Source organism: Choloepus didactylus, chromosome 8 (assembly GCF_015220235.1).
Source record: "Choloepus didactylus isolate mChoDid1 chromosome 8, mChoDid1.pri, whole genome shotgun sequence".
Classification (NCBI taxonomy): Eukaryota; Metazoa; Chordata; class Mammalia; order Pilosa; family Megalonychidae; genus Choloepus; species Choloepus didactylus.
Window position 1 is genome coordinate 68,152,020 of NC_051314.1, and position 16,138 is coordinate 68,168,157.

At 35.2% G+C, this 16,138-nt stretch overlaps 1 protein-coding gene across 3 annotated transcripts in view; it reads right to left on the bottom strand.

Annotated features, from left to right (window-relative positions):
- Positions 1–16,138, bottom strand: part of RXYLT1 (ribitol xylosyltransferase 1) — a 46,097-nt gene that overhangs the window by 27,150 nt on the left and 2,809 nt on the right. The window contains exon 1 of one of the 3 annotated variants that reach the window (XM_037846956.1): positions 13,817–13,963. The exons of the other annotated variants lie outside the window; for them this stretch is intronic. Within the exon in view, the coding sequence (XP_037702884.1) occupies positions 13,817–13,902 (86 nt within the window). The 5' untranslated portion in view covers positions 13,903–13,963. Of the gene's footprint in view, positions 1–13,816; positions 13,964–16,138 lie in introns of those variants that run through there. 3 annotated transcript variants of the gene reach the window in all.

The following is a 16,138-nucleotide window of genomic DNA, read 5'->3' on the forward strand; positions in this document are numbered from 1 at the left end:
TGGTAATGTGAACAACTGACTGTATACTTTGGAAGTTGTATGCTCTGTGAATATATCTTGATTAAAAAAAAAGAGTAGGTTTTTTAATTTCAATGTATTTGTGGATTTTCTGTTTCTCCCTGTTATTGATTTCTAGCTTCAATCCATGTGGTTTGAGAATATACACTGTACCAGTTCAATAATTTTGAATTTATTGAGACTTGTTTTGTGACCTAAATTATGGTCTATCCTGGAGAATAATCCATGTGCACTTGAGAAGAATGTGTATTTTTTTGTTCTATGTATGTTCTATATAGGTCTAGTTAGTTTATAGTGTTATTCAAGTCTTCTATTTCCTTACTGATCTTCTGTCTAGATGTTCTATCCATTAATGAAAGCAGTGTATTAAAGTCTTCTATTAACATATAACTATCAATTTCTTCATTCAAATATGTCAGTATTTGCTTCACATATTTTGGGACTTTACTGTCAGGTACACATATATTTATAATTGTTATGTCTTCTTGCTGAATTGAACCTTTATCAGTATACAATGACCATCTTTGTCCCTGTAACAGTTTTGATTTACAGTCAATTTTATCTGATATTTGTATAGCTACCCCAGCTCTCTTTTGAATTTAAGGTGAATCTTTGTAAACAGCATATAGTTGGGTCATGTTTTTTTATCCATTCTGCCAATCTCTGCCTTTTGACTGGAGAATTTGATCCATTTACATTCAAAGTCACTACTGATAATGCAAAACTTTCTTCTGCCATTTTGCAATTTAGTCTTTGCATGTCTTATTCCTTTTTGTGTATCAATTCTTCTGTTAATGCCTTCTTTCACATTTATTTGAATTTTTGTATTTTACCAAACTGAGTCCCTTTTCATTTCTATCTGGATATATTTTCTATATATTTTCCTTGGAATTGCCATGGGTTTAAAATTTAATGTCCTAAATATTTAACAATCATATTTGATTTGATACCAACTTGACTTCAATAGCATACACAAAACTGTTCCCATACCTCTCCATCCCCCCACCTTTTTTTATACTTACTACCACATATCTTTGCAACATTGTATATACAAAACAATATATTTATCATTTTTAATTTGCATTTTAGAACCTGTAGGAAATAGGTTCTAATGTGTAGTTACATAAAAAAATAGGTTTATGTGTAGTTACATAAAAAAAAAAAATACAATTTATAATTACCCAAAGAGTCACCTTTACTGGAGGTCTTTATTTCTTTATGCTTCTTGAAACACTGTCTAGTGTCCTAACCTTCATTCTGAAGAACTCCTTTTAGCATTGCTTGTAGGGCAGGTCTAGTGGTGATGAAGCCTGTCAGCTTTTGTTTTGTGGGAATGTCTTAGTCAAACCTTCATTTTTGAAAGACAGTCTCACTAGATATAAAGTTCTTGGCTGGCAGTTGTTTTATTTCAGCATCTTAATATTTCAACCCACTGCATTCTTGCCTCCATGGTTTCTGATGAGGCAATTAATCTAATTGGAACTCCTTTGTATGTAACACATTTTGCCCTTGCAGCTTTCAGAATTCTCTCCTTTTCCTTTGCATTTGAAAGTTTGATCAGTATATGACGGGACATATTTCTCTTCAAGTTTATCCTATGTGGTGTTCTTTGGGCTTACTGAATGTGCGTATTCACATCTTTTTGCTATGTTTGGGAAGTTTTCTGTCATTATTTCTTCGACTATTTCTTCTTTCCTTTTCTCTCTTTCTTCCCTTTCTGGGACTCCTATTATGCATATATTGGAATGTCTGATATAATATTATGCATATGTTGGAATGTCTCAGGCTATTTTTTTTTAATAATTCTTTTTTTCTTTCTGCTCCTCAGCCTGAGTCATTTCAACTGTCTTGTTCAAGTTCACTGATTCTTTCTTATGTCAGTTCCAATCTGTTGTTGAAACCCTCCTGGATATTTTTCATTTCAGTTATTGTGGTCTCTAACTCCAGTAGTTCTCTTTAATTCCTTTTCAAAATTTCTATCTCCTTATTGAGATTTTCATATTGTTCATTGTTTTCCTGATATCCTTTAGTTCTTTCCTTCATCTCCTTGAGCATATTGAAGATCATTTGTAAAAGTCTTTGTCCACAGTCTTGTCCTCTTCATTGATCTTTCTGGACTTTTATCCTCTTTGTTTGGATGGGTAATCATTTCCTGTTTCTTTATCTTGTAATCTTTTGTTCCACACTGAATATTTTAATATTTTAAACTCTTAACTTTGGGATTTGTTCCCTGAGATGCTTGTTTCTTGAATTTGTATTCAGCTCATGATATGACACGGATTTTTTGAGTGTCAAGAGCTAACAAAACCAAGCAAACCTATGTTAAAGACATCTTTCTCCATCTTTGCTAATTGGGTTTGCACTGCCTCATGCTCTCCATCAGAGTTCAGCCTTCCTATCAGTAAGGTCAGAAGGTGAATGCAAATCATAGGGTCCTCCCTGTGTTTTCTGGGTCTGTGTCTTGTCCTGGGCTAGTGCTTGCTAGATGCCTTAGGATTTCCTGTTTACAAGAGCTTGAATGCTCCCTCTGCTTCCCAGAAGATAGCCCTCCCTCCTCCAGGTATTCTGTTGGACTTAAAGCAAGTAAATCTTTGCCCTAGGCCACCCACCTCAATTGTTTCCTATGCTGCTTTCATTGTCTCAAGCTTCCTCTGCCTGGAGGGCAAATTCTGGGAGAGGGTCATGCTGGAGAGGAGTTTCCCTAGTCAGTCTTTCTCAGCCAGAACAAGGCCAAAAAGGAGTGCCAGCTGGCTCCAAACTGCACTTGAGAGGGGATGACAGAGAGACAAGGAAGGGCATATATAGAATTTTAAAAGTGACTGCTCTTCTAGATTTCTTAGCATATATTTAATAGCTAGAACTTCTAATTTTCAATATATTTTCTTCTGCTTGGCTCAGTTAAAAATGTTCTCTCCAGCAAATAGTCTTAATATTAGAAAATGCAGAAAAATCATTCTAAAGCTGACTGAGAAAACAGTATATATATTTTTAGAATCCAATAATTATTTCTGTTTCATTCTTTCTAAATTCAGCCAAGTACTACTGAGCAAACAGTATGTACACCATTGTTATATTAAGTGAGCTACAGATATGAAAATACCTAACAGTCTTGATAAATGATAAATGCACAATCCAAACAGACCATACAGGTTCTCTGTCATTGAATTATGTATTATTATTATTAGTAGTAGTAAGTTATTTGAGAAAATTCAGTTTTTATCAAATGGATATACTTAACTTATAAAAGGTCTTTATATTTTTCAAATGTTAGCAATGAGATTTATCCTTCTATTGTGGTGAGTATTTTCCCACAACTCCTTAATTCCTAATTCATGTTTTTAATGGAAAACTCCCCACTCCCATTCTAGCTTGGATGGAGAGGGAGAATGGGTCAGGAGAAAGGTGCTTCTGAAGTTTAGGCCATTTTTCCCCAAGTATATAATGTCATACATCATGTTTATATTCGTAATATACTGAGTTTAACAATAGTGCTTATCCCACTATAATATCCCATTCTGAAAATGCACATCTAGTCTAGACTCCCAATTTACAAATGAACTTTTTGCATACAAATGTTTGTAATTTGGATGCTAGCAATAATATGTCTATTAATTTAACATCCTATAATAATACCATGGCTTTGATTCACTGTATAACACCAAAACTATTCTTAATTTTTGCAATGCCGCAAAATTTTTACTTTTAAAGCATAAAATGTCATCATCTTTATATTGTCCCCATTTGAAGCCAACTTTTTAAATGTAACTCTTAAAAAAAATTCTGACTCATTTTCATACTTATATTTTCATCTAAAGTGGGCAAACCCCTTGTGAATAAGCAGGTTTATCTCTTATCAATTTATGTGTGCCATTTTGTCCTATTTAAAAATCAAATGAAAAAATATATATATCTTGATCTTTGCCACAGATAATTATAACGATGTGAAAATGTAATGTACCTTTGCCCAATACTCCAACACTTTGCCCAATAGAGGAAAGGCTCAAGAAACATTTATTTAAAATCAAACAAATGTGTGAATTAAAAAAAAAATCAACTGACTTATCAAATGTTGTCTTCCATTTCTATGATTGGCTATGTCCACTTTTGCTTTATGTCAATGAATCTGAATTTTAAAATCTGAACTTATTTTCAGCATAAACAATATAACCAATTTAGTTGATGCTGGCTTAATTCATCCAAAGAACAGAGAAGAATTAAAAAGACTTCTTTAATATAGACTGTTTAGGGGTGAAATAGCTCTATATTATGCTGATTTCATGTTTTTTACCACTTGAATTTAGACTTTAATTAGTACATAATTAGGCCTCTTCCCAGCAATCCTCTGTATTAGAAAACCCTAATGGAGTTCTGCTTACATAAACATGAAGATATGAAATAGTATTTACAAACAAACTTATTGATTTTTTATAATTTATTGTGTTCTATTCTTGCCTCATACACTCTTCCATTAGTTGGCTTTTTTTTAAATGAAGCTCACAATATTATGCTCCTTTTCCTAATGAATGGTCTTCGGTATATTCTATTGGGATTGCATATTGTTTTTAAATTTTTACCCAATGATTCTGGGGATTTTTATGAGACTTCCCTATTTCGTTTTCATGCATTTCTTTCCATATAATAAACAATTAATTACTTCATCCAAAATAATTCATCATATTCAAATTATGTGATATTTTTACTTTTGTTTCTTAAATTCAGAACACTTAAAACTACTGTTTGTTCCTGGATGCTAAAAACAGTGGGTGAAAGTATGATGAGAAACCTATTTACAATGGTCTCTTTGTAAGATACTTATTAATCACAAAGGAAAAAAATGGTACATTGGAGAACCCTGGCTGACACCACTTAAATCAAGTGATTAAAGGTAGTATAACTAGTAATGGGAAAAAATAAGAGTCACTGGAAAGGACACATCATTTCTGAGATATTCTTAACTAAAATGGACAATCTGAGGAAACATCAGACAAACCCAGACTAAAGGCCATTCTAGAAAACAAATAAGCAGTACTCTTCATATGTCACAAGGTCATGAAAGACAAAGAAAGACTGAGGAGCTGTCACAGGTTGGAGAGACGAAGGAGATTGGCAACCAAGTGCACAGGAATGGTAGTGGGACATCTGGTGCATTTTGAATAAAATCTGTAGATTGGATAATAGTTTTGTATCAATGTTAATCTCCTGAGATAAATAATTGTGCCGTGGTTATGCAAGGTGTTAGCATTTGAGGAATCTGGATGAAGGGCATAAGGGAATTTTTTTGTATGGATTTTTTTTTTTTTTTTTTTTGCAAGATCTCTGAAGGTGAAATTATTTCAAAATGAAAAGTGAAAAAATTAAACAAAATAAAAATTTTACTTCCTATGATATCAAACTTCTGTTTAGCAGTTTAAGTGGATATAGATTAAAATCAGTAACAGATAAGTGCTTAAATGGAAGAGAAATGAGTCTGATATGTTATATTAAATATTGGGCTCAGTGATTTTATATTTTGAGAAATACAGTATATAAATTCAGGTCTAAGGTGTTGTAAACATAGAAATACTCCAATTTTTATATTTTGCTACTCTTAAAATACACTTTAACCCTCTCTTTGCAACTTGTTCTGTCTTACATATACTTACATATCAAAATACGGACTTTTTTTTTTTTTTTTTACCCCCCTAAGTAGTATTACCATAAAATCTTGCTCTCACATTTTTACTGACATGCTACTTAAATATTCTGTTGACAAACTGGATATTTATTTATTCTAGTATAGAGGAAGACAAGAGAAGGCACTTTAGAACATAAGATATTAATTAAGAAGTTACTTTTGTGGCTCCAAGGATGCATAAAACTAACCAATTCATAAATAAATCCACTGACTACCCTCAGCTATTAGCTTGTTTGCATTTCAGAAGAGACACCAATTCCCCTTTCCATGGATTATGGAGAATGAAAAGGGAAACAAAATTAGGAGGTGCTCAACAGTTATTTAGTAGAGAATGAATTAAAAGGTTAACCAGTCTTTAAATTATGGTTTAATTTTTGAAGAATTATGAACCAATTGTCAGTATAAATATAGTTTCCAAAGTTAGGTAAGAATTTTTTGTTTGTTTGTTTTGTTTTGTTTTTGTTTTTTTCAAAGATTAAACAGCATAACCAAGAATTTAGTAAGAACTGAGAATAAGAACTGTGGGAAATTTCTCTATCCCAGTAATGAATAGAACAAAGAGTAGACTGTAATTTGGAATCTAAGTCCTAAAATTGGTAAACATTAAAATACAGTAGAGAAGGTACTCGGAGATAAAGCTCCAACTGTGAAACTTTCTAATTATCTCATGAAGGAACATTCTAGAATTCATGCTCAGTTGGATTTACCTATCTCACGGAATCCTACTAGAATGTATCTGTTAAGACAAAAACGGTATTAGAAAGGCCACAAGGAAGGCCTCTGGTTCATGGAGAGCTCCTTTCTCTTTACCAAGTCATATATAATTCTCATAAACGATCTCTTTGCCCTGGAGTTGAGACCTAATTTGAGAGACAGGTCATCTGTGATATTATAATTACTATCTCTCTTCAATAAATAGCATTTCTCTTATTAAAGTGAGTAGTCTTTGGGTATTATAGAAAGCTGTTTACTTGCTGTTCTAATTTTTATCAATCCAAAGAGTTCTTTTTAAATAGGGATGACGGTTAACCTAAAAAGAAAAAGTCACTCAGTATTCATTCAGATATTATGATTCACTATAGAAATTATGTTCTGAAGAGAAAATAATATAATACTATCCTATGTGAATCCATTTTACGTTTTCAAAGACAGCCAAGTTGTTACTCTTTCTGTTCAAAGTATTTGTTTCCACCCTACAGCCACCTCTGATTCACTAGTGGTCAAATAAGGATGCTGAATGTGTTGAAACACTAATGTTAGTATCTATGGACCCTGATTCAATTCAAATCTTGCAATTCCATAAAAGTTTATTAATTTTGGATACATTACGTGTGCTAATTTTCATGAGCCTAAAGCTCTTTTAAAAAAATCTGCTACAGGAGTTCCAGGAAGACTGTGGAATAGAGAGGCAGAGCTATCTTCTCCATGGTGGAATAACTAGGGGAAAGGCAGAAAACAACCTTGGCAGTGGTTCCAGGGTATGAGCGGCCAGAGAGGGACTTCTACATTATATTTGGAGGACCTGGATGAAAAAGTGGAGAAATTATGACTGAAAGGATAGGGTGAGTTCATTTAGTTGAGACCACATCTGATGCAGGCTGCTACATGCTGGCCTGGAGGGGTGAGGGAGAAGTTGAGCATTCTCACATTCTCATCTCCGCAACCAGTTGAGGAGTCATCTCTCAGCCCCTCCCATATCTCTCAGCCAGGAGCTCATGTATGGGAATTCTGGAAGCAACAGACTTAATTTAGTCCCTCGGGAGGAGAGGGGATGCAGAGCAGAGCCGATCAGACAATTGGCAGACGAGACATTCTATGTTCCGCTGCCTGTATCCTTTCTCCAAGGAAGCCCACTGCGCTCCCAATGTGCACGGGCAGAGAGGCAGGGACAAGAGAGAGAACCACATGGAAGCACCAAGAGCTCCCAACCCACTCCAGAGGCCTGAAAGTGTGCAGCGGGCAGGGAACTTGTGGCCCAACGAATAGCAGGACACTTCTGAGCTGGCTGAGGTCTGGGGAAGGTGAAACTCTCAACCCAACAGCCCGAGGTTTTTCTAATCAGAAGGCTGTGAATCACCAGACCAATTGTGCACTCAAACAGATTCTCTGCCGAAGTGCACAGCGCCCACCTCCCAGCCCAGGGCTGGCAGTATCCAGCACACATGGAGTCCTGCTGCATTGTTTGGAATTCCAACTTGTTTGGACCCTGCCCAGCTGGCTGCCACAGTCAGGGAAAAGTGGGCTTCAGGGAAAGAGGTGGCCCAAGAATGCCATCTGCTGGGAAGACAGGGAAAGTGCACGCTGACAAACTGCTGTTCTGCCAAATATTCTATAGATGTCCATAGACTTGCATCTCCCATGGGAGGCCTTGGCCTTGCTCAGAATGGGAAGTACGATAAATCAAGTGCCAAAGAGACCTTCAGTGCAAATCCAAGCAACTATAAAATCTTAGGTGAGCAATGAAAATCAACTTTCAAAATAACCATATCAAGATAATCAAATGCTGAAAAATCAGAAAATCATAAAACACATGAAGATGCAAGAAGATATGGCCAAGTCAAGTGACCAAACAAAAAAGCTGGAGACAAAGAATCTGGAAAAAGTAATCAACAAAGTACAGACAATTCTCCAAAAAGTCAATGAGTTTGCCAAAGACATAAAAGATATCAAGAAGACACATGAAGAGCATAAAGAAGAATTTGAAAGAGTAAATAGAAAAATAGCACACCTTTTGGAAATGAAATTTACTGCAGATAAAATTAAAAATATATTAGAGACACAAAACAGCAGATTTGAGGAGGCAGAAAAAAGAACTAGAGGACAGACAACTGAATTCGAACACACAAGAACAAATGTGGAAAAGATGGAAAAATTTGAATTGGATCTCAGGGAAATGACGGACAACATGAAGCATGCAAATATAAGAATTACTGGTATTCCAGGAGGAGAAGAGAAGAGTAAATTCCTGGGAAGAGTATTTGAAGAGCTAATTGGAGAAAACTTTCCAATCCCTATAAAAGACCATAAATATGTAAATCAAAGAAGCTCAAAGAAGCCCAAGGAAGTCCAAATAGAATAAATCCAAATAAACCCACTCTGAGACATATACTAATCAGCCTGTCAAGTGCTGAAGAGGAGAAAACTCTGAGAGCAGCAAGAGAAAAGCAATTCACCACATACAAGGGAAGCCACATGAGACTAAGTACTGACTACTCAATGGGCACCATGGAGGTGAGAAGGCAGTAATATGACGTATTTAAGCTTCTGAAAGAGAAAAACTGTCAGCCAAGAATTCTTTATCCAGTAAAGCTCTCCTTCAAAAGTGAGAGTTTAAAATCTTCACAAACAAACAAATGCTGAGAGTCTATGTTAACAAGAGACCTGCCCTGCAAGAAATACTAAAGGGAGCTCTGTTGGCTGAAAAAAAGACAGAACAGGTCTGGAGAAGGGCACAGAATGGAAGAATATTACTAAGGATAACTTAAAGGAAAAAAAAGAGCAAGGGGGGAAAATAAATCTGACAAATAAAAACCAAAGGGTAAGATAACTGGTTCAAGTACTGCCTTTACAATAATAATTTAGAATATGAAAGGATTAAACTCCCCAATTAAAAGATACATATTGGTAAAATGGATTAAAAAGTATGATCCATCTATATGCTGTTTACAAGACACTCATCTTAGACCCAAGGATACAAATAGATTGAAACTGAAAGGATAGAAAAGAATATTCCATGCAAGCTATAATCAAAAGAAAGCAGGGGCAGCTATATTATTATCAGACAAAATAGACTTTAAAAGCAAAGGTGTCATAAGAGATAAGGAAGGACACTGTATGTTAATAAAAGGGACAATTCACCAAGAAGTAATAATAAACATAAATGTTTATGCACCAATCAGAGCTCCAAAGTACATGAGGCAAACATTGACAAAACTGAAGGTAGCAATAGACATTTCTACAATAAGAGCAGTAGAGCTCAATACAACACTCTCTTCTATAGATAGAACAACTAGATGGAGGATCAATAAGGAAATAAGAAACCTAAGCAATGTGATAAATGAATTAGGCCTAACAGATATATATATTGTTGCAACCCAAAATACCAGTATATACATTCTTCTCTAGTGCTTAAGGAACATTCTCCAGGATAGATCTTATGCTGGGCCACAAAACAGGTCTCAATAAATTTTAAAAAGTTGAAATTATTCAAAGCACTTCCTCTGACCATAATGGATTGAAGCTGGAAATCAATAACCACCAAAGAACCATATATTTCACAAATATATTAGATTACACAACACACTCTTAAACAATCAGTGAGTCAAAGAAGAAATTGCAAGGGAAATCAGTAGATATCTGGAGACAAATGAAAATGAGAATACAACATATCAAAACCTATGGGATACAGTGACGGCAATGCTGAGATGGAAACTTGTAGCACTAAACACATACATTAAAAAGGAAGAACTAAAACCAAAGACCTAACTAAACAACTGAAGAAGCCATGGAAAGAACAGCAAACTAACCCCAAAGCAAGTAGAAGAAAAGAAATAACAAAGAATAAAGCAGAAATAAATGAACTGGAGAACAAAAAACAATAGTTGGTTCTTTGAGAAGATCAACAAGATTGACAAACCCTTAGCTAGACTGACAAAGGCAAAAAGAGAGAAGATGAAAATAAACAAAATCAGAAATGAGAGCGGGGCCATTACCATGGATCCCAAAGAAATAAAAAAATCATAAGAGGATACTAAGAACAACTGTACACCAATAAATTAGACAACTCAGAGGAAATGTAGAATTTCCTAGAAACACATGAACAACCCATTATGACTCAAGAAGAAATAGAAACTTTCCACTGCTTTGCTTTGTTTGGAAATTTTTTTTTATTTGCTAAATAAAGTAATTTTAAAATAAAACAACAACAACAAAAAGAAGAAATAGAAGACCCCAACAAACCAATCACAGATAAGAGATTCAATCAGTCATCAAAAACCTCCCTACAAAGAAAAGCCCAGGTCCAGATGGCTTCACAGGGGAATTTTACCAAACATTCCAAAAAGAACTAACACCATTCCTGCTCAAACTCTTCCAAAAAACTGAAGAAGAGGGAACACTACCTAAATCATTTTATGAAGCTAACATTACCCTAATACCAAAACCAGATAAAAATAGTACAAGAAAGGAAAACTACAGGCCAATCTCCCTAATGAACATAGATGCAAAAATCCTCAACTTGAAAATTGAATCCAAAGGCACATTAAAAGAATTATACACCACGACCAAGTGGGATTCATTTAGGCATGCAAGGGTGGTTCAACATAAGAAAATCAATGTAATGTAGTACATTAATCAAAAGAGAAAAATCATTTGATTATCTCAATTGATGCTGAAAAAGCATTTGACAAAATTCAGCATCTTTTTCTGATAAAAACACTTCAAAAGGTAGGAATTGAAGGAAACTTCCTCAATATGATAAAGGGCATATATGAAAAACCCACAGCCAGCATCATACACAATGGTGAGAGACTGAAAGACTTCCCCCTAAGATCGGGAACAAGACAAGGATGCCCATTGTCACCACTATTATTCAACATTGTGCTAGAATTTCTAGCTAGAGCAATTAGGGAAGAAAAAGAAATAAAAGGCATCCAAATCAGAAAGGAAGAAGTAAAACTGTCACTATTTGCACATGACATGATCCTATATTTGGAAAATCCTGGGAAAGCTACAACAAAGCTACATGAGCTAATAAACAAATTCAGCAAAGTGGCAGGATACAAGATTAATGTGCAAAAATCAGTAATGTTTCTATACACTAAGAAATGACCTAACTGACCAGGCAATTAAGAAAATATTCCATTCGCTAAATAGCCAATTAAAAGAATCAAGTATCTAGGAATAAAATTAACCAAGGATGTAAAGGAGCTCTACAGAAAAACCACAAAAACTTGCTAAAAGAAATAAAGAGGACCTAAATAGGTGGAAAGATATTACATGTTCATGGATAGGAAGGCTAAATGTTGTTAAGATATCAACGCTACCCAAATGTTCCACAGATTCAATGCAATACCAATCAAAATACCAACAACCTACCTTGCAGACTTTGAAAAGCTAGTTATCAAATTTACTTTGAAGGGAAAGGGAACTCTAATTGCCAAAAACTTCTTTAAAAAAGAAGAACAAAGTGGGAGGACTTACACTTTCTGACTTTAAAGCTTATTATAAATCCACGGTAGTCAAAACAGCATGGTATTGGCACAAGATATATACATTGATCAATGGAATCGAATTGAGAGTTCAAAAATAGACCCTCAGATCTCTAGTCAATTGATTTTTGACAAGGCTCCCAAATCCACTGAACTGGGCAGAATAGTCTTTTCAACAAACGAGGATGGGAGAACAGGGTATCCATGGCCAAAAGAATGAAAGAGGACCCCTACCTCACACCCTATACAAAAATTAACTCAAAGTAGATCAAAGACCTAAATATAAGAGCCAGTACCATAAAATTCCTGGAAGAAGATATAGGGAAACATCTTCAAGACTTACTAATAGGAGGTAGTTTCTTAGACCTTACATCCAAAGCACAAGCAACAAAAGAAAAAATAGATTTGGGAACTCCTCAAAATCAGATGTTTCTGTGCCTCAAAAGACTTTGTCAAGAAGATGAAGAGGCAGCCAATTCAATGGGAGAAAATATTTGGAAACCATGTATCTGATAAAGTTTTGATATCCAGTATATATAAAGACATCCTACAGCTCAACAATAAAAGAACAAACAACCCAATTATAAAATGGGCAAAGGATATGAATAGACATTTTTCCAAAGAGGCAATACAGATGGATAAAAAGCACATAAAAAGATGTTCATCTTCATTAGCTACTAGGGAAATGAAATCAAAACCACAGTGAGATCATCTCACACCTATAAGAATGGCTGCCATTTAACAAATAGGAAATTACAAATGTTGGAGAGGACATGGAGAAATTGGAACACTTACTCACTGCTGGTGGGAATGTATAATGGTACAGCCACTTTGGAAGACAATTTGGTGGTTCCTTAGAAGGCTAAAGTCCTATGAGACGGTTTGGCAGTTCCTCAGAAAACTAAGCATCGAGTTGCCCTATGCCCCAAAATTTCACTTTTCAGAAAGAAGACCTGAAAGCTGTGACACAAACAGACATATGCACACCGATCTTCATAGTGACATTATTCACAATTGCCAAAAGATGGAAACAATCCAAGTGTCCATCAACAGATGAGTGGATAAACAAAATATGGTATATACATATGATGGAATATTATGCAGCAGTAAGATGGAAAGAGATTCTGAAGCATGTGATAACATAGACAAACCTTGATGACATAATACTGAGTGAAACAAGCCAGACATAAAAGGATAGATATTGAATGATTTACTAATATGAACCACCTAAACAACTGTAAACTTGAGAGTCTTAAAATATAGAATAAAGGGGACCCAGAGATAGGCAGAAGCTAGAGAAGAGGGAGCAGTTACCTAATATGAACAGACTTGTTAATGAGGTTGAACTTAAGTGTATGGGAATGGGTAGAGGAAATGGTAGTTTGTCAGTGTGATTATAAATAATAGTGCTGTATTGAAGGTGAATGTGATTGAGGGGGGTTATTTAAAGTCATGTGTCTCACTGATTAGCACTACAAATATAAGTGAGTGAACTACTTCAAAGGTATGACACTTGTACAAAGAATTAATAATAGAGTGGTATATGGGAAAAGCTACCTAATGAATACTATGGATTATATTTAACAGGAATACCTCACTAGTACCACACCAATAATGAGGGTAAATAATTGGGGGGGGGGGATAAGAGTTATGGGGTGTTTTGGGTTTTCTGTTTTGTGTGGCTGTGTCTATATGTTATTTTTATCTTTGGAGCAATGAAAATTGTCTAAAACTGAGTGACGATTGTACAACTAAGTGAGGATACTGTTAAACGTTGATTGTTTATTTTGGATAGACTATATGCTATGTGAATATATTGCAACAAAATCTGCAGATTCTAAATAAATAAATTAATAAATAAATAAATAAATAGAAAGATTCAAGTGCTAGAGAAATTGTGGAGAGAGCGTTATACCTATTCAAGGCTGGTATAGCAGAATGTTGCAGCCCCTCTGGAGTGTAAGTAGCAGATCCACAGGATACTAAGTATAGGGTTGCCATATAATCCCGTTACTAGGAACATACTTGCAAGAACTGAAGGCAGGGACTAGAAAAGACACTTGCATGCTGATGTTTATGGTGGCATTATTCACAATAGCCAACGGATGGAGGTGGCTGAAAAGTACATCAACTGAGGAACAGAAGGGTGAACTGTCATGTATGCATACAATGGAATACTGTGCAGCTACAGAAATGAAGTTATGAGGCATGCAACAAGATGAATGAACCATGAGGACATTATGTTGAACAAAATAAGCCAGAAACAAAAGGACAAATATTCTATGGTCTCATTTAGAAAATACTTATAAGAAAATTAGGGCCTAGACTGTAAGCTCTTATAGCAGTTACATTTATTCCTTAGTTTTAAATGCTATTTCTAAATTCTGAGATGCTGTGCTCTGTGTATAGCCTGGTATTTCTCTGGAACTTGGGGTACCTGTGTGACACCTAAGACTCCCAGTTAGGGTTCTGCAGCTCTGTAAGTCAGCATTACTCCATACTGCCACTCTTAAAGAAGAAGAAAAAGAGATCAGACTTCAGTTAGAGATAGGAATGAAGCAGAATGGGTTGGGACTAAGGTAAAGCAGAATACAGGGTAAAGGAGAAGAATGTCTATATTTTAAAACTTTACCTTCTGTGTGAGACCAAAGGAAGAGATGTTTATTTTGTACAAAATTTAAATTTTCTGTAGCATACAATCTAACTTCATCTGCCTGGCCAGTTCATTTAAATAACCCAAACACATGGAACCTAAAATAGAGAATGAGGTATTATAATTCTGTATAGCTTAATGTAATACCCTGACTCATACCAGAGTATGTTGGGCAGATAATAAAAAAGTATTTGCAAAGTCCTTTGAGGGACTGGAGAAAAAATACGGAACTATTAAACTTTCCCACCTGGGGAATCCCTGATATTCTCCCAAGTATTAGGGACTCCCAATTTAATCAGCTAAGCCCTCAACTTGAGGGCTGCTCTTAGGAAACTTATTCTGTAAGGGGAAGATAAGCCTACTTATAATTAGGCCTAAGAGTCACTTGTTGCTCAGATGTGGCCTCTCTGTCTCTCTCTCAGCCCAACTCTGCAAATAAACTCATTACTCTCCCCCCGTATGTGGGATGCGACTTCCAGGGGTGTAAGTCTCCTTGGAAAAGTGGGACATGACTCCCAGAGAGGAGCCTGGCCCTGGTATCATGGGATTGACTATGTCTTCTTGACCAAAAGGGGGAAAAGAAATGTAACAAAATATTGTTGCAGTGGCTAAGAGACTTCAAATAGAATCAGGAGGCTATTCTGATGGTTACCCTTACACAAGCTTCAGCTAAATACTGCAGACTGCCATGGTATGCCAAGTCCCAACCATCAGTATTCCTGAACACCGTAAAGAATACCCAGGGCTCTAACTGAGACACCATACAAGTTTCACTCACTAAGTTTATTTTTCAGAAACTTAAAACCTCCAGAATGTTCCTATGCCAGATAAGCCTGGAAACCCAGAGGTGTCAATCTCTTCAAGAATATCAACCAGTTGCATCCCCTTACACCAAAATGTCAACACCATTTATCAACATGAAGAAGTTATAATGGTCATTGTCCACATTTCCCTGAAGTTTGAAAGAATGATCAAATGAGAGGGAGGAGTTATAACAGAGAAGATAGGATTTAACAATTGATGGTGAGTACTGCATCATTATACAGATATTTCTTTTTAGTCTCTAATGTATTGGAACTGCTAGAAGGAAACACTTGAAATTGTGGAACTGGAAGTCATCTATACTTTGAAATATCCTCTTTAACTACTTAAAAACTGTACCTTGAAATTTATCACTTTTCTGCATATATGTTATGTTGCACCATAAAAAAAATGTTTTAAAAAAAATCTGCTACAATGGTTAACTTCTTTGAATACACAGTTCCTTAAATCCTAAGAGGAAATAGCAATGCTATTTGGTCATAAAGTAAAATCTCAGGTAAAATCTCAGAAGGGAAGCCTTTCTTTTGGGAGTCAATGCTATCTGTTCAAATACTTTGATATCATTATCATAATAATGCATAATTTTATAAAGATGCTAACTTCTCTATGAATTTTTAAGAATTTTACTGAAAAGTTTATATGTATTAGAGAAATACCCATAATAACATTTGCTTTCAAATACCAAAATATTAAGAGTACTATGCATAACATTTACTTTCAATTTTTCTAAATAAAATGATCTACCCATTTTAAATCTGTAGT